The 25,669-nt window shown below is 50.3% G+C and overlaps 1 protein-coding gene and 1 non-coding gene across 6 annotated transcripts in view; both read right to left on the bottom strand.

Moving 5' to 3' along the window:
- Positions 1–25,669, bottom strand: part of TECPR2 (tectonin beta-propeller repeat containing 2) — a 107,952-nt gene that overhangs the window by 29,379 nt on the left and 52,904 nt on the right. For all 5 annotated transcript variants that reach the window (XM_060620772.3, XM_060620769.3, XM_081795999.1 and 2 more), the window contains 7 exons: positions 24,603–24,776; positions 22,281–22,461; positions 21,006–21,147; positions 18,144–18,384; positions 17,332–17,421; positions 15,545–15,778; positions 7,389–7,537 (listed from right to left, as the gene is read on the bottom strand). In XM_060620772.3, the coding sequence (XP_060476755.3) occupies positions 7,389–7,537; positions 15,545–15,778; positions 17,332–17,421; positions 18,144–18,384; positions 21,006–21,147; positions 22,281–22,461; positions 24,603–24,776 (1,211 nt within the window). The remainder of the gene's footprint in view (positions 1–7,388; positions 7,538–15,544; positions 15,779–17,331; positions 17,422–18,143; positions 18,385–21,005; positions 21,148–22,280; positions 22,462–24,602; positions 24,777–25,669) is intronic.
- Positions 5,301–5,373, bottom strand: TRNAQ-CUG (transfer RNA glutamine (anticodon CUG)). The gene has a single exon. It is a non-coding gene; the product is annotated as a tRNA-Gln (tRNA).

Genomic DNA, 25,669 nt, shown 5'->3' with positions numbered 1-25,669 from the left:
AGGAACCGGTTCCCTTTGGGATTTTGGCTGGGGGATGGGCGGGGGAGATGGCGCTGGCGCCTTTGTTCCCCGCCAAGCTGAGCTCTGCCGTCCGGGGGCTCGGCAGCTCTCCCTCCCTTTGTCCTCCAGCCTTCCCGCTTTCCGAGCAGAGCTGTTCACTTATGACCTCCCAGACGCTAAGTCGCGCTTGCTGTCGGAACACAGTCCGTCCGGCCCCTCCGCTTTTGCCAGCCAGACTCAGGGGCTCCGCTTGGCCGGCGAGCCGCCCCTCCGCCCCGGCTCCCTCCCGCCAGTCCGTGGAGCGCGCACCGCCTCGCCGCCCTTCCTACCCTCTTCCGTGGGCCTCTAGTCTGCGCTTGACTCCGGAGACTCCCTTCTGCTAATCCTCTGGCGGTTTTCTGGGTTCTTTAGGCAGGTGTAGGTGGAATCTAAGTGATCGGCAGGACGCGGCGCTGTGAGCCCCGCGTCCTCCTACGCCGCCATCTTCCGGAACCTCCTTTTTTTTTTTTTTTTTAAATTTTTATTGTTTATTTTTGAGAGAGAGAGTGAGTGCATGAGTGGGGGAGGGGCCAAGAGGGAGGGAGACACGGAATCCGAAGCAGGCTCCAGGCTCTGAGCTGTCAGCACAGAGCCTGACGCGGGGCTCGAACCCACGAACTGTGAGATCGTGACCTGAGCCCAAGTCAGAGGCTTAACCAACTGAGCCCTCCAGGTGCCCCGTTGTCCTGACTTTCCAAACCCTGTTAGTGAAGCCTCACCTCCCTACTGCCACACTCATCTCCTCGGGACCTCTACAGCTCCAGGACGCGGGGGCCTTCGTCTGGAAACACTGCCTGTGAGGTCACAGAGCCTCAGGCACACCACCGCGATCGCGGTTCTGGGCCCAGGCTCGGTCCCCACACCGAGTTGGGGTGACACACACCTGGATTCCAGCTCTGCCACAGGTGAGCCGTGAGGCCTCCGGCAACTTTCTGGTCCTCCCTGAGCTGGGGTTTCCCACACGGGCACACAAATGATCACGGGGATGTTGTGAGGACGGGTGGCCCGAGGTGAGCACCCAGCAACAGGGCTCGTGGTCACCTCGATCTCTGTAGCTGAGTGGTCGGTCGGTCCCAGCTGCCCGGGGGAAGCAGTCCCTACAGGCTGTAACAGCATGGCGGGCCTGGGTCCCCGTGGAGACTTGGTCACTCGCTAGGGTTGGGGGCCACACAGTCACTCAACTGTCCCGAGTACATGCGTCCTCTGCCAAGGGGCGGGGACTGCTCCTGACTTGTACGTCCTGCACTAAAGACAGGACTCTGGCAAGTCAGGGCTGGAAAGGGTGTTGAATAAAAGCCTGCGCAGATGTAAAGTCTGATTTTTTTTCCCACAGGAACCAATCTGAAAAGCATTTTGTATCTTCCAATTCCACAGAAAGCGAATCTCTTCTCCAGCACTTAAAGCTAACTGAGTCAGAAAATGTGGCTCCGTTCAGCGGAACGACTTGGAATAGTTAGTGTTTCGCAGCCCATTTAGCAATCACTACTTTATTCAGAGCACAGCTTTGAGGCCCTTTCATGTGAATTTCCTCCATTTGGCCATTTTCCTGGGTAAAGCTGTTGATCACTTTCATCAATAGAGCACTCCAAGTACAGCTTTCTCTCCCCAATTTGAGCTCTGCTTCCCAGAGGCTATTCTAGAATCTAGACGGAGAAAGAAAGGACAATTTGCAGGTTCCCACAGTCTTTGATGTAACTCAGCCAGGTACCCGAGTGGCCCATGGCTGCAGACAGGTGCCCAGCTGGGGGCAAGGCTGGCTGGAGCCTACCACTGTCAGCAGCTCACTGCCTGGCCCTGCTCTCTAACATCCCGGCCTATGGCTTGACGGGAAGAGTCTGAGGCAAGGCACAAGTGTGCTCCGACCGGCTCAACACCGTCCTCCACCACCACACGTCCCACAGACCTCGCTCTGCCCCTCAGCAGCCCTTTGCTGACCCTGGCGTGGCTCCGTGCTGGGACTCTGCAAACCTATGCCTTCTCCAGGCACACAATAAATGTGACAAATAACGCTTGGAAATCTCAAAAGAATATTACTAGCAAGCAAAACACTGTGCACAACAAGCTGTAGAAGAACAAAGATTAGAGTGAAAACAGATGAAGTAAAGAACAGAAAAACAATAGAGAAAAATCAACAAAACTGAAAGATTTTTTTTTTTTTTTGAGAAAGAGGGAAAGAGACAGGGTGCAATCGAGTGAGGGGCAGAAAGAGAGGGAGAGAAGCGGGGCACACCTGAAGTAGGACTGAAACTCATGAACCGTGAGATCATGACCTGAGCTGAAGGAAGTCAGACACTTAACAGCTGAGCCACCCAGGCGCCCCCAAAAGATGTTTTTTGAAAAGACCAACAAAGTTGACAAACTTTGAGCTATACTAACAAAAAAAGAGGGAAGACTCAAACTACTAAAATCGGAAGTGAAAGAGGAGACAGAACTACCAACCTTAGAGAAATAGAAATGATGATACGGGAATGCTATCAACAACTGGGCACCAATAAAATAGGTAATGTAGATGAAATGAACAAATTTCTAGAAAGGCAGAAACTACTCAAACTGAATCGAGAAGAAACAGAAAACCCTGAATAGACTTAAAACAAGTAAAGAGACTGAATTAGTAATCAAAACACATCTCACAAAGAAAAGCCCAAGCTTACAATGAGGAGCTGTAAGAATGCTTTAAGAATAATCAGCACTAACCCTTCAGGAACTCTTCCAAAATATAGAAGAGGAAGAAACACTTCTCGACTCATCCTAAGAGGCCAGCATTACCCTGATACCGAAACCAGACAAACACATGACAAGAAAAGAAAACCAAAGACCAATCTCTCTCATGAATAAGGACACAAAAATCCCTGACAAAATACTAGCAGACCAAATACAGCAACATATACAAGAGATTACATATCATGACCAACTGGGATTTATCCCAGAAACAAAAGGTTCAACATACAAAAGTCAGTCAATATAACATCATATTAATAAAGGAGCAAACACACATGATCATCTCAATAGATACAGAAAAGGCACTTGACAATAACCAACATTCTTTCGTGGAAAAAAAAAAAAACATTCAACAAACTAGGAATAAAGGGAACTTATTCAGTCTGAAAAGGGCATCTGTAAAAAATGCACAGTTAATATCATTAGTTAACAGTGAAAGACCAGATGCTTTCCCCCTATGATCAGGAACACAACGAGTGTGTCTACTCCTGCCACTTTTACTCAACATCGTACAGAAGGTTCTAGTCAGGGTAATTAAGCAAGAAAAGAAATATGGGGCGCCTGGGTAGCTCAGTTGGTTAAACGTCCAACTTTGGCTCACGTCATGATCTCACAGTTTGTGGATTCAAGCCCCACGTCAGGCTCTGTGCTGACAACTCACAGCCTGGAGCCTGCTTTGGATTCTGTGTCTCCCTCTCTCTCTCTGCCCCTGCCCTGCTTGTGCTCTGTCTCTCTCTCAAAAATAAATAAGCATTAAGAAAGAAAGAAAGAAAGAAAGAAAGAAAGAAAGAAAGAAAGAAGGAAAGAAAAGGCATCCAGATAGGAAAAGAAGTAAAATTATCTCTCTTTGTAGATGACATGATTTTGTACATAAGAAATCCTAAGGAATCCACAAAAAAGTTATTAGAACTAAAATAAGTTTAGCAAGGTTTCCAGATACAAGATCAATATACAGAAACTTATACTAGCAATGAACAAACTGAAAATGGAATTAAGAAAACAATTCCGGGGTGCCTGGGTGGCTTAGTCAGTTAAGCATCTGACTTCGGCTCAGGTCATGATCTTGTGATTTGTGAGTTTGAGCCCCACATCAGGATCTGTGCTGACAGCTCAGAGCCTGGAGCCTGCTTCGGATTCTGTGTGTGTCTCTCTCTCTGCCCCTCCCCAGCTTATGCGCTCCTGCACACACACACACTCTTTCTCTCTCAAAAATAAATAAGCATTAAAAAAATTCCATTTATAGTAGTCTCAAAAAGAATAAATGAGTTAGAAATACATTTAACAAAAGTAGTTAAAAACACATACTCTGAAAACCACAAAACTGCTGAAAGAAATTAAAGAAGATCTAAATAAACAAAAAGACAGCCCATGTTCATGGATTGGAAGATTTAATACTATGAAGATGGCAATGCTTCCCCAAGTGATCTACAGATTCAACACAATTCCTATAAGATGTTAGCATTTTTTTTTGCAGAAATTGACAAACTGATCCTAAAATTCATATGGATGTGCAAAGGACCAGAGTAGAAAAAAACAATATTTTTTAAAAAGTTTATATGATTTATTTATTTTGAGAGAGATAAACAGACAGAGAAAGTGGGAGAGGGCAGAGAGAGAAGGAGAGAGAGAGACCCAAGCAGGCTCCACACTGCCAGTGTAGAGCCCAAGGCGGGGCTCAAACCCACGAACTGTGAAATCATGACCTGAGCTGAAATCAAGAGTTGGATGCTTAACTGCTGAGCCACCCAGGTATCCCCAAAACAATCTTGAAAAAGAAAAATCACTTCCTGATTTCAAAATTTACAACAAAGCTAAGTAATCAGGACAATGTGGTACTGGCCTGATGACGGACATACAGATCACTGAAATAGAATTAAAGTAAAAAAGTCCTTCCATTTATGATGAATTGATTTTGACAGCCCTTCATGATAATTGAATCAAAAAGAACAAATGGTGCTGGTATAATTGGATATTCATGTGAATAGGAATGAATTTGGACACCCACCTTGTACCCTATATGAAAATTAACTGAAAATAAATCAAACATCTAAATGTAAGGGCTAGAACTGTAAGATGTCTAAAAGAAAATACAGATGCAAATCTTCAAGACCTTGGATCAGACAACAGTTAGCACATAACTCACCGAAAGCATATGTAAATCATGTATCTGATAAGGGTCTAGAACCCAGAATACCTACAGAACTCTTATAACTCAAGAATTTAAAGATAAATAGGTCAGTTGAAAAATGAGCAAAGAATGTGAATACACAGTTCTCCAAAGAAGATATACAAAGGACCAGTAAGTACATGAAAAGATCTTCAACATCATTAGTCATTTAGGGAAATGCAAGTCAAAACCACGAGATGCCATTTTTACGCCTACTAGGATAGCTAGAATAAAAACATTGGGCAAGAAAAACTTTTTGGCAAGGATGTGGACAAACGAGAACTCTAATACATTACTGGTGGAAGGCAAAATGACGCAGTCACTGTGGAAATCAGCTCGTCCGTTAATTCAATTTTATTTTTAAAAGTAATCTCTACGCCCAATGTGGGGCTCGAACCCACAATCCCGAGATCCAGAGACACATGCTCTACCGACTGAGCCAGCCAGGTGCCCGAGTTCCTTAAACATTTAAACGTACATTCACCATCTGACCCTGCAATTCCCTTTAAAGGTATCTACACGTTCTATCGAATGGAAAACGTAAGTCCACACAAACACTCGTACATGAAGTATTATTCACGGCAGCCCACACGTGGGAACACCCTGAGCGTCCACCAACCGACGAACAGATAAACTACACATCTATCCACATGACGAAATATTAGTCACAAAAGGGAACGAAGCACTGATACATGCTACAATGTGCTACGGTACTTGAAAGCACGACGCTAAGTGAAAGATGGCAGAGAAGGTCACTTATTGTACGATTCCATTATATGAACAGACAGATCCAGAATAGGCCAAGGCATAAAAATAGAAGGGAGATTAGTGGCTGAGGGGGTGGGGGTTCCAGAAGAGGATATGGGCTACCTACCCACCCTACCATTACTACTCATGGGTATGTGATTTCTTTTTGGGGTGATGAGAAAGTTCTGGAACAGGGTAGTAGCAAGTGTTGCTCAACTTCCTGAATATACTAAAACCCCCGAATTTTACACTATGAAAGGGTGAACTGTAACTCTTAAAAGAAATAATATAAAGCTCTTAGAAAAAAAAAAAGGAATGTGCTAACAGCGACGTACCAAAGGGCTCAGGCAACAAGAGGGTGCCTCGCGTAAAGAGAACTTCAGAACGCCAACGAAGCGAGCCGCACGCTGGCTTGTCTCTGCTCATCACTGTGCACAGGCAGCGCTCAGCAAGGCCAGTGATGACAAACTCCCCTCTGCCGGGTGACCTGCTCCCGCTGCGCCACTGCGTGCAGAGAAGTGAGCCCGCATCCTCGTTCATCATATGTCACCTCACGTCTGCACAGCGCTTTCTGATTCACAAGGTGCCATCGGACATTATTCTACGCACCCTCCCCTTAACTCCACGAGGGAGGAACATCTACCAGTGGGGACACGGGGCCTCTGTGGCCAGGACCTCGAACTCCAACACGACCTCTGGTCCAACCATAGGGCCTCCCAGCACATGCCCCATGTCTGCTGGGAGGACTGGAGGTCCTCAGAGATGGCCCTGCAACTTGCCCCTCGACTTCTATCACTCTGTCCCTGGGGGCTGATGATGCACAAAACATAGATAGTCATGAACGCGGGCCTTTACCCAAACACCTGATTTCCTGCCTGTCCCCATTTAAGCATTCTTCTGTTTAAGGACTAACCACTGTCCCGTTGCTGCCTCTGCAAATGGCAACATCATGTTTTTTCCAACAAATTCACAAAATAGGGCCTAGCAGGAGTTGGAGCAGATAAGTCACGAAATCACAGACCCCTAAGTATACATTTTAAACCTAGTATAGGTTTAAACCAGGCCCGTTAGATCTTTAAAGGTAATTAAATAGTGCACTAAAATCAGACCCCTGCTTCTGTTATCAGTGGTGGAAGAGTCAAGTAGAAAAGAAAAACACTGGGAACATACGGTAAGCTGAAATGCTGCGGGGGTGGGGACGGGACACAGAACTCAACAAGCCAGGAGGGGTACTCACAAGGTGCTGACAAGATCTGAAGTGGCTTTTATTTTCTTTGCCGTACTTCTGGGTACTGCTTGATTTTATTCTTATTTATTTATTTATTAGTAATCTCTACATCCAACTTGGGGCTTGAACTCACGATCTCGAGATCAAGGGTCGCATACTCACTGGACTGAGTCAGCCAGACGCCCCTGATTTTATTTTGTTAAAACACAACGTTCGTTTTGTAAAGAGTCAAAATATTTTTATTCTGAGAAGAAAAAAACCTTAAGTGTTGGCTCAGATCATCTCTAACGATGCATTCGGCTCTAAATTCCGCGCCTGGGAGAGACGGGTGAGCGCGGGCTGGGGGCGCGCCTTGCTCCCCGGACATGTGCCTCTGCCCCCGCTTGCTGGGGCGCGCACGCAGGCGGGGGTGGTCCCCTCCCCGGCACAGCGATCCGGCAGCTCCCGCCTTTAGGAGGGGCAGCCTGGTGTCAGTTAGGGTTGGCTTACCTGGACAGGCGGCTCAATCATTATCCAGGCCGGAAGCATCAGACTGGGATTGAGAGGCTGGGTTCCTACTCGGAAGTAAACTCCGCCCCTGGAATCACAGGCCCAGATGTGCTGATTTCCACACGCCAGGCTTGTCAGTTTTATAGGTCCTGCAGGCAAATGAAGGAAAAGGCCACACGCTAATTGCTTTTGTAAAATGACGAATCCTTCACTTAAATCTATGGACTTTGATTTATCCTTCAAAGAAAGAGGTGAGGCTGCTCTTGCGGCTGACCCTGTGGTCTAAGAACGCCACAGCTCAGGGGCATTTCCGAGGCCTCTGGCCGCCCTGCCACCGGCCAGGCGCCACTCGGCAGGCTCTCTGGCACCGGGCGGGGCAGTCAGCATGCCGCCGCCGGCACCGGGCCCCGGGGCCGATAAGCGCAGGGTTAGTCCCTGCGTGGGCCCTGTCGCTAGCTTCATCACATCCGTGCACAGCACCGGCAAATTCTGCATCTGGGGAGAGGGCGCCCCTCTTTATCAGGAAATCTGGACCCGAATGAGAATTAATAATGAACTAAGCCCCGTAGAATCTTCATTTTTCTTTCTACATTTCTCTTTATTGATTAAACCAATTTTAAGAGGAAGGGAAATGGGAGGAGGCTCTCAAGAGAAATTACACTTGATTGATGGTCTATGTGGCCAAAAGCACAGCCTGGTTACAGCCGTGGGACAAGGTGTGGCTAAGTGTGGGATGCCTCAATCCAAAGCCTGCAATGGAGCAGTGGCACGCAGTGATTATCGGCTCTGTCTCAGGAGGCCGTCAGGACTCAGACACAGACACATTTGCCCAAGGTCCCAGGGTGAGACTGTGGCTAAGCCAGGAGGCAAAGGTCTGAACCCAGGCCAGCTCGGCTCCTCCACACCAGCTACCCGACCGCGGGGACTCTGGTGAACCCACAGATCTGACGTGTTCTGATCCGCCGGTTTTGACGGATGAACATACCCAGGTAACCGCGTCTTGTCGAGTTAGAGCACATTTTCATCCCCCAGAAAGTTCCCTTGGGCCCCTTTGAGTCAGTCCCCTCCCCCGAGGCACCCACGGATTACGAGTCTGGTCTAGAGGTCCCTAAAAACCACCACAGGTGGTGGTGAGGCACCCACGGATTACGAGTCTGGTCTGGAGGTCCCTAAAAACCACCACAGGTATGCGGTTTCTGGGGTCTGGCCTCTTTGTCTCAGTGACCTGTGTGCAGAATTCACACGCAGTGTCGCTTCTCAGGTTGCTGAATGCTGCTTGGCTGCCTGTCGACAACAAGGTTTACCCGGTCACCCAGCCACCCGGCCACCTGGCCACCCAGTGAGCACACTCGGGCCACACCCACTTCTTGCTAGTAGGAGTACAGTCGCTATGGAAGACTTTTTGTGGACGCGTTGTTTTTCTTGAATGGTACCTAGGAGTGGAAGTGCAAGGTTGTGGGGTAGACTTTCATTTGCCATTCTTTTTTTTTTTTTTTTTAATGTTTACTTTTGAGAGAGACAGACAGAATACAATTGGGGGACGGGCAGAGAGAGAGGGAGACACAGAATCCGGAGCAGGCTCCAGGCTCTGAGCTGTCAGCACAGAGCCCGACGTGGGGACCGAACTCACAGACTGAGAGATCATGACCTGAGCCGAAGGTGGATGCTTAACCGAATGAACCACCCAGGCGCCCCTCCATCTGCCATTCTGCACGCCCACCAGCAGTGCAGGCCGGCTGCCCACACCCGCACCAGCACTTGGTCTTGGCGCCCTTTCCATGTCGGCCATTCTGGGTGTGAAGAGGTCGTTTGTCATGGTTTTAATTTGCATTTCCCTGATAACTAATGATGCTGAGACTCTTTTAATGTGCTTATGGGGTATATCTTCTTTTGAGAAGCACCCGTTCAAGTCTTTTGCTCATTTTTCAAATTTAATGGTTCGTCTTTTGATGACTGAGTTAGAGGATTTCCTCGTATATTCTGGATACGAGTCTTTTGTCAGATATACGCATTAGGAGTCTTCTCTCCTAGTCTGTGGCTTGCCTTTTCATTTTCTTGACAGTGTTTTTTGCTGAGTTTTTAATTTTTTTTTTTTCAACGTTTTTTATTTATTTTTGGGACAGAGAGAGACAGAGCATGAACGGGGGAGGGGCAGAGAGAGAAGGAGACACAGAATCGGAAACAGGCTCCAGGCTCCGAGCCATCAGCCCAGAGCCCGACGCGGGGCTCGAACTCACAGACCGCGAGATCGTGACCTGGCTGAAGTCGGACGCTTAACCGACTGCGCCACCCAGGCGCCCCTTTGCTGAGTTTTTAAATCTGATGGGCCACCTTGACTTTAAAGCAGGGGGGAAAGGTGGTGCACTATGTTCAGTGGCAGTGCTCCTGTCGGTCAGCTCATAACTGTCCCTGGTATCAGACGGCAGACTATGTTTCTGCACTAAAACATACGGCACGGATCCTGCGTGTGGACATCTTGTCAGGTGGCTTCAGCTATGACACCAGCTTAAAAGTATTAACTGACCACTACACGAAAAATTCTCAGTATTTCTTTGTGCATATCCTACAGGTGGTTTTTCTTATACTGAAATAAACTTTATTTCTGCCTTCCTTAATCTTTTATGGAATGCCTTACCAGGGAGTTCAGATAGACTCCCTAGGGCTCTAACATTACATAGTGGAAGATTCGTACCGATCAAAATAAAGTACCTTCAGCAGTAAATTACAGAAATAGCTGAGAAACGAAGGCTAATTTTAAAATGCTAAATGAAAATTAAGTTTATGCTGGAGTCTTCAACCTACCCTAATAGGAAGTCTAGGCAGTAGTTGATGGTGATGACGGTTACACGGTGACAAAGCCGCACCGGGCCAGCAGCTCAGTGAGCAGTGACTATCAACACCGCCAACAGAACACACGGTTCACACGTTAGGAATATTCTTTCAGAACAAAAGCAAAGGCTGCTAGAATATACATGTCAGTAAATACAATGGCTTATCCTGAAGACACAGGTCAAAGAAGAAAACGTTTAACAGAAGGCTTTTCTGCAGTTTTCTACCTCACAGAGGGTTCCCTGGCTGCCTGAACACAGAAGGTTTAGGAGACTGCTCTGCAGAGAAGGTCGGGACAGGTGGTGGGGACTACGGCCCTCCCAAACACCCCATGGTTCCCGTGCAGGCCCTTCCAGTTGGGCAGGGCCTCATCGTTAGCATGGACAGAGGGCTGTGGGCAGAAGCCGTCCCCTGCTGTAGTGACCATGACGGTGAGGCCACAGGCCCTCACTGCAGCAGAGGACACGGTCCTAGAGACTGAGAGCCAACTTTGTGGCAGCAGGAAAGCAACGTTCACGGTGCTAAGTTGCTGATACCTCGGGACTGTTATTACGCTGGCAGCCTGATGAACACAGACATGCTATCATTTTCTTGCCCTTCCCCGCTTTGTTTTTTCTTGCATTTAAAATAAGTTTTAATTACTTTCTTCAACAGAGGAGACATTTTCCCTTTAGGATTACTTTTAAACATATATTTTAGAACAAAAAGTGGCATTTATTTGGTGTTTTACTATTTATAAAACGCTTTTCTGCATAAACTACTGCCTACTATAATCCTATTTGTAACCTAAAGGCAAAAACTGACACTAAATATTTCCTCATTAAATGCTATGCCCAGATGAATCAAATTACAAGTTGCATTAGTTTTGCTGACATTCCAGTGCCCGACATAATGCATATTTATGTGTACTGAGAAATGAAATGTTGTGAACATCTTAAATACCTGCTAAATGATGCAAATTTTCTTCCCTAAACTAGGGTTGTAATAAATTGCAAAATTCCATTTTCAGTCTCTAAAACCGGGTTCAGTAGGCAGACATCTAAGAATTCTCTTAATTCAATCTCAAAGTAGCAACTGACCTGGTAATTTGAATAGGGGCAGAAGAGTGATGTTATGTCTTTAGAAAGAAATTAAAGGTAGAAATCACATTCATGACTTGATACTTTGCTAAAGTCATCCTTGAAACTGAAATTTCTGCTTCCAGTGTCACGGCTGGTTACGTTCCAGACTTTACAAAAAGCTGGTGCTGCCGGTGTGAGGAGGGCTGGATCACACTGTCAGCCCTGGGAAGACGGGCTTTCACTTTCCATGTTCGTAATGTCAGAATACTTATAAAGAAGAGGCCAAAACCGAAGAGAAGGACACAGATAAATCGCATCCTGACAAACTGGTGGCAGCTTGGAGGTGGATGAACTCATTAACGGTGGGGAAGGACATCTTTGTACCTGGCTGTTAGGCAGTTTTGCGATGATCAGTATCAAGGCCAAAGACAGGATCCGAACTCATATCCCAGAATTACTTAGAAATGGGGCTTACCAGTAATAACCACTTTCCCTGACGCCCTAATTTCCTGCTGTGCGTGGATGTGGCCAAGCACACGGTCCTCCTCTGTGTGCAAACGCCACAGGGTCAGGCTACCATGGCCGCCGTACAGAGCAGGCGCAGAGCGTTCAGGGCGCGCGGTGGGAAAGCATCCTGTGGGGAGCACTGACTGAAGAAAGCTTGGGGCAGGGCGGGGGACAGTCTCGGCCCGAAGAAGAGGCAGAGGAAGGAAAGAGCAGGGAGGACATTCTAGGCCGTGGCAAGACAAGCATGGCCCGTGCACCAAGGGACAACGACCGGTGGCTGGAGGGACCACTGCACGAGGCCCGTGCAAGGAAGGCCGGGCCAGGCTGCGATGGCCCCCGGCGCCACCCTGACGCCGGGGCAGTGTGGAGCTGTTTCATGTTGAGGGTCCACCCCTGGAGCTGTCTGGGGGAGACGGATCTGGCAAGCGAGGGGGGGTGGGGTGGGCACGCCTGGCGTCATGAGGCGGTTCCTGCAGGAGAACAGGCGTTGAGGAGGGGCCTCTGACCCTGGCAGTGCTGGGAGAGAAGCAAGGATCAGGGGCTAGGAGACCCTCTGAGGTAGACGGAAGAGACACTGCTGATGTGTTGGCCGCAGACAGCCACAGAGGAGTCTGCCTTTTCCAGAAGAAATTTAATGGGAGCAGAGGAGTGAAATCAGGAAAAAGGGTACATTTGGGAGAGCGGAGTTTCATCCTCAGACAAAGTCCTCACACGCAGTCATACTGCTGCAGAGGCTGTGCTTCCTTTCATTGCTGTGAGCACCCACCACGGCCAACTTGTAAAGGAACAATCCAGGCGAGCCATTCAAGGCAGGACTGGTACCCAGATCACCACACTTTCTATTTCCTACTATTCCATGCGTGCTGCCCAATGACAGCCTTCCAAGGACACTCGCACGTCAGGCTCAGGGCAGGGAGCACACACTTGAGCTCGAAATCTGCATCCCCCTGTTTAAATGATAAACCGCTTGACTCACCTGTTTGTCCCACAGGCTACGCAGACCACACCTGGAGAGAGCCCAGTAACACAGCACCTGGTGGTCTGTGCCAGGCTTTCACCGCCCCCTACCCCCCACCCCCTCAACTTGGCACAGCAGGAGGCCGGCACCACTCCCACATCATCATGCCCACCTCCCCTGCCCCAACACGCAATTCTACCAATTCAGGACTGCATTCTCCTACGTTCAAAAAATGATAAAAGGATTCTCTGTCCATCATTTCAGTGTCTGCTGGCAACCCAGATGAAGAAACAAAATCTAGAGCTCAGACCAAGAAAGGCACCAGGCACCAGGCACATGGCTGGACTCCCCCCCACCAGCCTACGGCGTGACGCAGCTAACGTTGGCTCGACAAGGACCCTGTGCAGGACACCTGCCCGAGAAGCTCACGTTTATGCAGGATGCTTCCCCGCATCACCTGTCTGCGGTGGGGACGGCTGTTCCCATCAGGGAGGGGAGGAATTGAGGTCCAAAGGGAACCCATCAGTTTGCCCAGGGTCCCAGAGCCTGCTCAGGGCGAGTTCTCTTAAACTGAGCCTCAATCCCTGCAAAGCTGAGCTTCTCCTCTCTGAAAGAATGGCCGCCGCCCCAGCGAAGCTCACGTGGGCACCTCAGAGACCTGCGATCGTGCAGCTGGTGCCAGAAGGACTGGACTGTTCCGGAAGGGAGGCGGGAGCTGTGGGTGCCTGGCGGCCTCGGGCAGAGCCAGTCCCGCCAGCACAGCCTGGCACAATGCCATCCGCCCCGCATTCACTCCGGCGTGACGGCATCCTCTGAGGGGCTCGGGGTGGGGGTGGGGGGATGCTGTGGGGAGACAGCTCTGCCCTCACCTGGCCTGTGCAGAAGAGCAAGGCCTCCCACAGTCTTCGGGATCCAGCGGTGGCAGGACACAAATCGTGCCCTGGCCTCCTCCAGAAGGAGCTGGTAGCATCTCCCAGACTGGTCTGGCCGGGGCTGCTAGAGAAAGGCTCAGGCCAGTAGGATCTCTGAACAGCAGCAAGGTTTCTGAGGGCAGGCAGGAGGGCCACCCGTCACCAGCACTCAGGGCCATAAGCAGCCACAGCCTGGTCTGGTCAGTCACCGTCGGTAATGGTGGCTGGCAAACTCCCAAAAGCTGGAAGGTGACAGCCCCAGTGCTGGGATTAGGTTCAAACGACAGGGTAGGAGGCCAAAAGCATAAGTCATCAAAATGACCCTGGAACATTCCTATTTTTAGTATACATGCTGCTGAAGGGAGCATGACCCTGGACAATTCTTAGCTTTAGAACAGAGTTTGCTTCCTCAATTGAGAGCCAACCTGCCTCTTTAGTTGACGTGGATGGTATCTGGGGGTCTTGTTGGACAGAAGAATAATGACCCCTCTATATGGCACCTTGCAGGGGCCACTCGGGCTGAGACCAGTGGAGGCCCAGCCTGTTTCATGGGAGGGTGAGAGGCCCCCGGCGGCCGGAGACACAGCGGGGGGCTGCTGGGGAGGCAGGCAGGCAATGGGGCCTCCCTTGTTTTTTTCTTCTTTCTTTCTCCTTCTCTTTACGTATGTATTATACATATATGTATACACAAACTAATATTATATATTTTATTATATATAATATATAGATTTTAACATCAAATACATATCAAATACATATTATATATATATAATACACAAACATATCTCAATATATATTTTTTAATGTAAGGTATTATATATACTATGTATATATTACATATATATATAATATAAATATACTTTAAGCAAACTCTAAGCCCAACGTGGGGCTTGAACTTACGACTTGGAGACAGAGTCGATGCTCTACCAACTGAGTCGGCCAGGCACCCCTCTCCTTTTTTTTGTAATGAGTACATGTGGTTGAATTCTCAAATATTAAATGCTGGTACAATTCAAGTTTACCACCTACCAAACAAAAAACTCTGGTTGTCCGTTGACCAAGATGGGAAAGCGTATGGCGGGCGAGTGTCCCTAAGGCTCATGTGGACCTTCAAGGGGAGCAGCCTCCACCTTCAGACAAGTCTCTACTGTCAGACGAGCCACACGTAAGCTGCTGGTCGATCAAGAAGGTGCCTGGAGAATAACCTAACGTTGTGGGCTCACTCTATCATCTTGCCTCTTGGAATACAAATGACTTATTTATAAGCGGCATCGTGCGCCCCGCAGCCCTCGAGGGGAGGCTCAAGAGAAGAGCCACCGTCAGGAGACGCACGTCATCCCCTCAGTCTGCCCGAGAAAGAAAGGACACCCGCTCGTGGGACACTATTCTAGCTGCAGAAGAGACAGGCACACGGGTGCTGACGCAAGACCTGAAGGACACAAAGCCACGCGCCATGCTGAGCGGGAGCGCCAAGTTCTGGTGGCAACACCTGCTCTGAGCAGGCGCTCCTTCTGGGCTCCGCAAGCGCTGCAAAGCCGGAAGGGGTGAGGAGGCTCCCCGTAAAAGGACGAGGCCCATTTAATCTGCACGAGGGGCTCATCAATGTCCTAAAATCCAGCAACCTACACAATGTCCTCTAAGAATTCACACAAACCGAGAGGTGCCCGTGTGGCTCAGTCGGTTAAGCGTCCGACTCTTGATTCTGGCCCAGGTCGTGATCTCAAGGTTTGTGGCATCGAGCCCTGCGTCAGGATCTGCGCTGACAGCGTGGAGCCTGCTTGGCGCTCTCTCTCTCCTTTCCCCACCTGTCTGCCCTTCCCCGGCTTTCTGTCTCCAGTAAGTAAACGTTAAAAGCCAAAGAATTCCCACAAGTTGACCACGGGGGCCTACCTAGCTGGGAAAGGTCCAGCCTCGTCCAGTGCATGCCTGTGGGGCAGCTCTTGGACAGCGTCCGGATGAACACCTGGCCGAGGCTGTCCAGGGCCCACAGGGCGTCCTGGCAGGCGGCGTAAGCCCTCATCTCGGCGTCGGGAGGCAGCTGCACCGTGGAGGGGCGGGACTGAGCGTTCTGGGCGCTGACGCTGCACAGGTCCTTGCTGCTCTGGCACAGCCACAGGGAACTTCCTGCGGAAAAGGTTCATGTTCGTCACTGGAGAAACGCACAAGGCACCCCGGCCTCTGGGCAGGTGACACCCGACAGCTCCCAGCGCGGCTGCGCAGCAGGCTCGCTCTGTGTGCTTTACGTCAGAGGTCACAGGCGCACCCCATGGCCAGCCAGTTAAGAGACAAGCCTGAGATGTTCTAAAGGGAGGAAAGAAAGCAGGGCTTATGAGATCTGATGAAGGCTACAAAGTGGGCTCAGTGGCTCCGACCTCGGACGTTCTGTAAGGGCTGGAGAGTCTTTGATTTGGCTGTGCCTGGCGCTCTGGAGGGAGGGACGTCAGCGATTCCTCAGAAGGACGGAACCAAAGCTCCCTTAGTCTTGTCTTGGTGGAGGGGGTGGGCGGGCAGGGAGGCTTGGGAAGCCGGAGGGCCTCCTCTCCTCCCCAGCCTCTCCTCAAAATTCACCCTCTCTTCCTCCCCACCATTGGTACAGTCCTTCAGGCTTAACAGGTTCAGTTTAAAATGCAGACAACCTCTGGGAAAGTCAGAACCTCCGTGAGAACATATTGTCTAAAACCTGTGGCCAGATGGGTTTAAGAATTCAAGTATTTTTGGGTTTTGAATACCTAAGGTTTTGGGCATGCCACAAATTTAAGTAACAGCCTCAGGGAGCCAGGCAGCCATGAAACGCAGTACTGTTCCTGCCACAGGCCTAATTGGTGGCAGAAATAAGCAGCCTCACGTCGGGTTCAGGTCAGGTTTTGTTGCCAAATGAATTTGTGCCAATCTCAGGAGAGAACCCATGCTTTTTGGAGCTTACAGATTTCAGAACCGTGGTCAGAGTGATCAGGCAAGAAAACATTTTACTGTACGGACAAGTTAGCCAAATCCTAGTGGGACTAACGGCTTGACTACCCAGCTGTCTTGTCTGGACCACAGGCTTCTCAGCATCTGCCCGTCCCGCCCCCGGGGCGATCCTAGTAGGAGCCTTCTGCCACTTCCCAGCGGGGCTACCTGACTGCCCCGGCTCTCAGCTCCCTGGGCAGCTGCACTGCCTCTCCCAGCTCCAAACCCTGCGCTCTGGGAGGGAGGGGCGCCCTGAGTGGAGTTGCAGGAGGTCTGCCTCTGCAGGGGAGGCCTGCCCTAACACGGCACAACTAGCCGGAGGCTGAAAACCAGACTGAAAGAGGTTACCAGGAGGTGACGGAAGACTTCCCAAGGGGAAACGGGAAGACACCCAGAGAAGCCTGGTGCCCGCTGGCTGCAGTGCTCTGGACCCTGACATGTCGCTGGGAGTCTCCAGCTGTGGCTCTGGTGGGACACCAATTGTTTCTCTCCTTTGAAATGGCGTTTTGCCTGCGGACTCACTCGATGTCTCCACACTAGACCCTCTCTCCTGGTCAGGCCTATCCAGCTTCGGGGGCCTTGGCTCAGCCGACAATGGATGCTTGTCCGTGAAGCCACTGTACCATCTCTGAGGCCTACCCAGCCACACGCCATCGCAGCAAGGCCATGGTCAGACCATGGCTTTCACCTTGCAACAGCCAACCCATGCACTACATTTCTCAACCAACCTTCCTTTGTGGGAGCAGTGGAAGCCAGCACAAAGGCCCATTTTGTTGCAGAAGCTGTCCCTCGGGGAACAACATTATTCCAGTAAGTGCCTAGAAGGAATACGAAGTGTGTTAAAGAAAGAAGAAAACACACACACACCAAAGCTCTGGTTCGGGACAACTGGTTTTCAAACCTCTTACAGCTAATTCTAGAGTGCCCTTACATTAGGAGGTCCACACCAGTGCTGTGAGGCCAGTCCCTTGTTTTCCTTTCTATGCTGACAAGCAGAGCCCAGTCCCGCCCAGGGTCAGCTGGGTGGGTGGGCGGGTGAGATGTGCAGAGGAAGGTGAGCTGGAAAAAATGCACAAAGCTGGGCTTCACTCATAGAAACGAAGTCCTCGTGGGTACACGTGGATTCTTAACGACACTCACAGATCTCGTCAGAGCCTTCATTCCCCACAGTGAAAGAACTTTTCCTCTAGTAAATGGACTATTCTGTCTTGCTGAGCACTGTAGTTTGGGTGCGCTTTTTCATTTGAATGTGAAATTATGAACATAAAAATGAGCTCCATCTGCCGTTTCTGTATCATCACAGATTCCCAGTAGAAACTGATCACACACCAGCCAAATGCTGGTACCCAAGTTGCAGGAACGACAGATTAAAAAAAAAGGAAACTGATACAAAGCATAAAGAACGCCTCCGTCACAAACACTTCACACACTGGCACCAAATTATCTTCTGAAGTTGAGATCTTAAAGCTTTTGTTTCAATGCTGGCTTTAAAGTGAAGCTGCCAATCAAGTCAACGTAAAAAGACAAGTAATTCACCCACCGATGAGATTTCCTTTAGCGACATGGAATTCGTTCTTGCCTGAGGAGATCCAGACGCCACTGTTGTTGACCCCGAGAAGGCTTGGCTGGCACTGAAGCTGCTGAGACCAAAAGGCCATGCGCAGTTTATCTGCCACCTTTTCGACGGGCACCTGGGCTGCGGTGGCCACCGAGTGCGTGGCATGGATTATGGTCTGGAATAAGCTGCACTGGTCGAACACCACGTAGTCTGTGATGCTCACCTGGAGGGGACGGAAAGACACCCTGCTCTCAGCGGTCACAAGTGCCCTACCCCTGTGCACGGACAGTGAGGCTAGGCCCTCGTGCGGCAACACCTGACACACGTGTGCACGTGCCCACCGTGTCAGCACCAAAGCAAGGCCGGCAGGACGCTACCAGACCACCAGCTGCAGCTAATTCTGAGGGTCGGATTTAGAGGGATGGCAGAAAACGTCCCCTTCTGTTTTCTACGTTTTCATAGGATATGGACCGTCACAACAGCATGTATTACTGTTGCGATTACCTGTGACCCCCTCAGGCCCCCAAAGCCTTTTATTCTAATCAGTGAGAATGGGTGATTTTGCTTTCAAAGTTAGGTATTTCCAACAGACAACAGTGTGCGGTCCTCAGAATCACAACACGGGTTAAACGAGGTATTGTAAGTAGGGTTACGGTCTAGACTAGGACTGTCAGTAATTACACCAGTTCAACAGCACGAGCTGGGACTGCCCTGGACGTGAAGGGCACACCCTGGTTCACGTGTGCAAGCTGCTTCTCTAACATTCCCGAAAGACACTCTCCAGGGCGCCTCTGGGGAGAGCCTCTCCCTGTTCGGCAGCTCTGGTTGTGAGAAAGTTCTTTCTAAGATGGTCAAAATCTGATTCCCTGTGACTGTCATGTATATGTCTGCCCCCGTCGAGCTGGATTATAGAGAATGTCGCTCCCCTACTCCTAGGACAGCCTTGTGCAGGCCACGTTCCCAGGTCACACACGATCGAGTGAAAGGGACGTCGTTTATCATAGGGAACTTAATTTATAAGAAACAAAAGCAAACAAAAAGGGAATTACCGCAACACTCGGTACTTAAGTGTACAAATCCGCTTTTTTCCAAATCCATGGAAGGATGAGCCGCCGCCCTAACTGAAGTTTAAGTGAACATCAGACCACATCAGGACCCCGCGGCCCCACTTCCTACCGTCGGCAAGCGCTCCGCCAGCCCGGCTGGGTGGTCTCCATCGCAGCCCACAGAACGCTGGGCACCCAGCTCCGGGGTTCACGACGCACACTGCTGTGTGCCGGCCCAGCGAGCTCTGTTCTTCCTTGGGAGTGCACACGCCAAGGCCACGCAGCGAGTCTGTGACAGACCGCCTTAGCACCCCGCACTTGCAGATAAGCAAGATGCACATTAAAAAAAAGAAAGGTTTAGCGGCCAAACATAAAGCTGGCTCTAGAGCTACAGAGAAATCAGTCTTACGGTAATTAGAATAGCTACGCTTCCAAACACCTCGTAGGGGATTCTGTCAAATTAAAGTTCTCTAAAGATAAGGTTCTCAATATTACGGTAAATGGTATCTAACTTTATGTTATTTAAAAATGGAATTGGGTACATACATACATGAGAGACAGAGTGTGTGTGTGTGTGTGTGTGTGTGTGTGTGTGTGTATGTGTATAACCATACAACACAGTTACAAGCATGGAGAGGATATTTTAAAATCACTTGTACGACTTCTCAGGTAGTATCTGGCATATCAAATTAGAGACATACATACACATATACTTATTCATTAAATAGCAAACACAACTTATTTTTCACATTCTCATTCAAAAGACCTAAGCACCACTAATGAAAGAACTGCCTTCAACACAGCAAGTCTGAGGCAACAATAAAACCTGAACCTGGTTTTATTTTGGAACCCGACTGGGTGGCTCAGTCGGTTAAGCGTCTGACTTCGGCTAGGGTCGTGATCTCGCACTTTGTGGGATCGAGTCTCGCGTCGAGGTCTGTGCTGACAGCTCAGAGCCTGGAACCTCTGCTTCAGATTCTGGGTCTCCCTCTCTCTCTGCCCCTCCCCTGCTCATGTTCTGGCTCACGCTCTCTCTCTCAAAAAATTAAATAAACATTAAAAAAATTTTTTTAAACCTGAACCAGTGGAGACAAACACTGAAGAGACATTGCTTATTTTTCAAGTGCTGAGGGTCAGAACAACCTTGCTGATGGGAGCAGGAGGCGAGGCAGCAGGGGGGCGGGGGGGGGAGGGCAGCTACAGTTACACTGAACGGTACCAAAGAGGGGAAGGGACAACTTCTTTGAAGACACGTTCTAGGCCACTCTGGCTGTGACCGAGTCACGAAAAGTTAGCTTGCTTATACCCTACTATGACGCAGAGTGTTTCCTTTTCTTGGAACACGTGGGAACATTCTCCTTTCTTTGTTGAAACACTGCCTGCTTAGAGACCTTGAGAGCAAGCGGAGAGAGATGAATTCGAATTGCAGGTTGGGTTTCCAAACTCACCGTCTAGCTCTTCCTAAACATCATCATTACCTAGGTCTTCCCTGGGCTTGTTTAGCACGTGAGGATAAATTACTAAGCAACACCGAAACAAAAAAAGAAACAATAAACAAAGCCTGTAAATTTAAGCGAAGAGAGCTTTGTAAGTGATCTCCTACGGCGAAAAGCCCTTGATGTTTCTAACGTGCTCAAATACGGCGAAGTTTAACTCCTCAAAGAGTAAAGAGTGAGTGTTCTTAATTCGGTCCAACCTTCCCAGTCTCTTTACGGAGAAGACAAGGGCTAGAAACGGGGAGCAGAGCTCCCAACCCGGGGAGACACTCTGGCCAGTGGCCCTGGAGCTGAGTACCTACTTGCCACCAATGGTCGTCATCTCCCTGAGGCTTCTTGGAAACGATGCCGGTCCTGAACCACAGGTTTCCTCGGATGTCCAGGGCCCACAGAGTCTGCTGGTCCCCAAGGGTTATACAGACAGGTTCCAAAGCCTGCCTTTCACTGGGAATGGGAGAGAACACGGGAGTCAGCACCCACGCTCCAAGCGCCCAGCGTGACTAGGAATGTGGTAATCAAGTGTCTCCTGGCTGGGTCTGGACCCCACCCACCAGTTCCAAGGACAGAAGGTCCAGTTTTGAGTCACATTACTGTGCAGTGTATGTTGTTTAAATGTGTGGCAGCTTCCGAAAGACATACTGAAGACCCGGCCCGGCAGGGACGAGAAAATACCCTACAAGAAAAGAATGCAGGCACCTAAGGGACGTGAGGCCTGGAGCCCCACACCCTCCACTGCTCCCTCCTGCACAATCTAGCGAGTGGAGGCGCCCCGCATGTGCCAGGCTGTGCTGGGCGGCAGCAGCTGGGCACATGCCATCTCGCTGCGGGCAGTGCCCTTCTCCCTCGTGCCCCTCTGGTGAAGCCCTCGCCAGCTTCGAGGCTCAGCCGGGCCGCACTCCCGGTTTAGGACCATCTACGCTAACTGGCACCAGACGGTTACGTGGCTCCCCCGGAGCAGGAGCCCTGGGAGGGGAGGACACCGGGCAGACCCCCTCGAGCGCCCAGCCCAGCCCGAGGGAGGCTCCCAGGAGCTACCTGCTCAAGTTTACTGGGCTGCTAGGTTCAAACCAAGGGCATCCTAGTCTCATTTTTCTAATCAGCAACACGATTTGATGGTCTGCAAATAAAATTTTGAGTGGTACAAGTAACCCAACGAATTAAAATTCAGAGACTGATTACCACGGACTAGGATGATAATAAAAACATTTGGCCCTAAACCGTCGAGACTGTAAACAGAAACCACCCGACAGCACTGGGTGGTGCCGAACAGAGACTGTCATGAGAGACTCGGGATGCCGTGATGCTCGGGGTTACACAAGAGGGCAGCAGCATTTCAAAAAACTGAGCTCTGACCCGACGCCCAGTCTGCCAGGCAGCAGCAGGCACAGGGCGTCTCCAAGGTCAGGCTGCCGACACTGGCTCCTGAGAATTCCAGAGAATGCTATCCCCACGGAGAGCTCCAGAGAAGCAGCCTTGGCCAGGACGGGCTCACATGGGTGCCTCAAGGGGAGTCGAGCAAAGAACTGAGGGTGGGACAAGAGAGCCGATGGAGAGGTCTCTGCTCTTCCTGCGGATACCTGACGATGTCACATTTCCACTGCTCCCCTTCAGGACAGAAGCTGCTCACGCCCTCCCGATACAGGAGGGCCCTCTGCTCTGTCAGCGCCCACACCACGCTGTTTCGGGCTGTGATCTGGGACAGTGGGTATGGACAGTCGACCTTCACGGCTCTGGCACAGGGGCGATCCACACTGAGACCTGCCAGGGAGACAGACAGGAAGCCCCCCAACACACAATCAGGATTTCACACCTCATTTGTATTCTGTCATTGGCTTCTTTTCCTTTTTTCGGTATTTTGCCTGTTCTTTTGTAATAAGTACTTTGTCTTTCTAAGGGTCAGTCAACAAAAAATGACAAAATTGTGCTTAAGTATGGCGTCTATCTGAAGTGTTTGCAGATGCGCTTTGAAAACTGAAGGGGGGGGGGGCGGCGCCTGGGTGGCTCAGTCGGTTGAGCATCCGACTTCGGCTCAGGTCATGATCTCACAGTCCCATGGGTTAGAGCCCCGCGTCGGGCTCTGTGCTGACAGCTTAGAGCCTGAAGCCTGTTTCTTCAGATTCTGTGTCTCCCTCTCTCTCTGCCCCTCCCCTGTTCATGCTCTGGCGCTCTCTCTCTCAAAAATAAATAAACATTAAAAAAAAAAAAGAAAACTGAAGGAATAACACAGCTCGGAATCCGGCGTCCCCAAGTATCTTACGAAGTCTGGAAAGAACAAGAAGGCCCAGAGCAGGAGAGCGGCCAGAGGCTGAGCCAGGAGGCCCGGGCCCAGAGCAGCAGCGCTCCCGAGGCCCTCCCATGCTTTGCGGCCGTGCCCCTCAGAGCATCCAGGTGAGCGAGCTGCTGTGGCAGCCGCTGGCGACGGCGGGGCTCCGAGGCCTCCGCCCCTCCTCTGACCCTCCGCGGAGCAGCTCTGACAAGGCAGCGGCCCTCTCCCTGCTCTCACCTAGTTGGCGGGAGTGGGGGTGGGGGGACCCTAGATGGAAGGCAAGGCCACGGCAGGGCCAGAGCTGAGGGTCCCTGACTCCCCGGCCGGGGCTCTTGCCCCCACCTCCTTGTAGCCTGTCTCACGAGCCTGGAGCCTCTCCTCAGGAGCTGGCAGAGCAGCTGGTAACTAAAAGCCCATCCTCCGTGGCGTCGGCCTGCGATGAGTTCTCGCTGCTTGAGGGTGCGCCCCGCCTAATCGCAGAAGCACCCCGTGTACCACGTCCCTGGCGGCACGTCTCGTCCTTGACCAGGAGAGTCACCTGAGGGGCTTCCTCCACCACAGATCCTCAGGCCAGCCGCAGGGACGAACGCGGTAGGTCTGGTCCGCCACTCCCCAACCCCAGGCCACAAGCACTCCGTTCCCCACCAGGAACGAAACTCAAATGCCCTTGGAAACTGGAGATGCCTTTGCCTTTCCAGAGCTCTCTGCACTTGAAGGGAGACACAGGAACTAGAATGGAGAGACCGGGACTGGCAGGTGGCCCAGAAGCTGGCAAGGCTGACCACCAGGGCTCAGGCAGCAGCTTCTCGGGGATGCTGGCCCTCTCACAGGCGACAGAGAGCCACAGGTGCAAAGGCTTTCAATCTCAGAGAGTCATCCCTGGCTGACGGCTCATAGCAGATTAAAACATTCTCTCCAAATCAGCGATATTAAATGGTCAGAAGACCGATCTTTACGTAAATCCACTACGGCCTCCTGACGACCAGAAAAGAGCTCCGTGCCCCACAGCCTTTGCAGATGCCGGCAAATCACACTGCCTTTGGAAACTCACAGACCGTTTTGCTGACAGGACACTAACACTCACTCTTGTTACACTTGGTGTTTAATAAGCAAGTCTCCCTGTGTCTCCTGCAGCAGCTCAAGGTTCCCCGCAGAGCAGTTTATTAGAACGAAGTTGAACTGCTACTTTGATCAAATTCTCTCTCAGTGTTTCTTCCAGACCCACATGTGAACAAGTATACAGAAGCAGGCCTTGACCTGGCTGAAAAAAATCCAGCCATAACCTAAAGGAAAAAATGACTGTAATGTCATTTTCCTTCCCGCTAAGATTCGATATTGTAGCACGTGTGACAGGCAATGGTTGGCCAGAAGGAGAAAAATCTGTTTCTGTATCTCACTAATTAATCCTATTAATCTTTGCCTTAAATTTGTCCTGGGCTGAATGTGAGTCAATAGCGGGAAATTGCTAATTTATTCCAATGGTAAATACCGTCTTTCCAGAAATGCTTTAATTTACGTTGATTTTAGCTCCTTAGTCATTGCGACCGTTCTAAGCATGTCCCTAACAAAGTGAAGGACGGTAGGAAGCAATTACCCCCAAACCGCCGGGTGCTGGAGCACAGCCTCCAGTTACCTGTCTGCAGGTATAGGTCTCCGTTCGTCCTGATGATCCAGGCCGTGTCATCGCTCAGGGCCACAAAAACCGCCTGGGGCAGCGCTTCGTACCAGTGCCGCTTTCCCTTGATGGTCACTTTTCCACAAGCAAAAGCTCGGTTAGATTTCTGTTCAATCTTCCAGAGGAGGGCGCCTGCGGAAATACAAATGCTATTCACTATCCAGTAAATGTTGTGATTCACACAAAAAACTTCACTCTGGTTGTGTCGGGGAGAGAGATTTCTAAAACCGCTCTCTCCCTTCTGCTTCTACCCCAACTGGGGAAAGGGCCCGCAGCGCCAAGGATGAGCCTTTGGCCACCACCCACCAGCCATGTGGCTTTGGGCATCGAGTCACCTGGCGTCCCCGTGCCTCATTTTCTCATCCATTCCTTACGGGGCTGCTAGGGAGACTGGAGGTGAGAACATATCGACGACACGGCAGAGCTGGGCAGTGGTAGCGCTGACGCGGTTACCTTAGGAGGCACAACTGGTGCCCCACCAGAGGTTGAAAAGTCCCACAGGGACACAAAGGAGGCATTTCTGGATCAGCTAAGGGGATAAGATGCACGGAAAAGAAGCATTTGAGCTGGGCTATCCTTTTTCACTCAGAAAGGGATTCTGAGACACAGAGGTGAAGAAGGCCCTTGGGTGGCTTAGTTGGTTCAACGTCCAACTTTGGCTCAGGTGATGATCTTGTGGTTCATGGGCTGGAGTCCTGCATCAGGATCTCTGCTGTCAGTGCAGAGCCTGCTTGAGATCCTCTGTTCCCCCCCCCCCCCCCACACACGCTGGAATATTACTTGCCAATCAAAAAGAAAGAAATCTTGCCATTTGTGACATTGCCATTTGTGACAATGTGGATGGAGCTAGAATGTATTTGCTAAGCAAAATCAGTCAGAGAAAGACAAATGTATATGATTTCACGCATATATGAAACTCAAGAAACAAAACAGATGGACATAGGGGAAGGGAAGGAAAAATAAGATAAAAACAGAGAGGGAGACAGACAGTAAGAGACTCAACTACAGAGAACAAACTGAGGGTG

The sequence above is a fragment of the Panthera onca genome, chromosome B3 (genome assembly GCF_046562875.1).
Source record: "Panthera onca isolate mPanOnc1 chromosome B3, mPanOnc1 haplotype 2, whole genome shotgun sequence".
Taxonomy (NCBI): domain Eukaryota; kingdom Metazoa; phylum Chordata; class Mammalia; order Carnivora; family Felidae; genus Panthera; species Panthera onca.
Note: the sequence above shows the minus strand (reverse complement) of the source record. Positions and strands in the feature narration are given on the sequence as shown.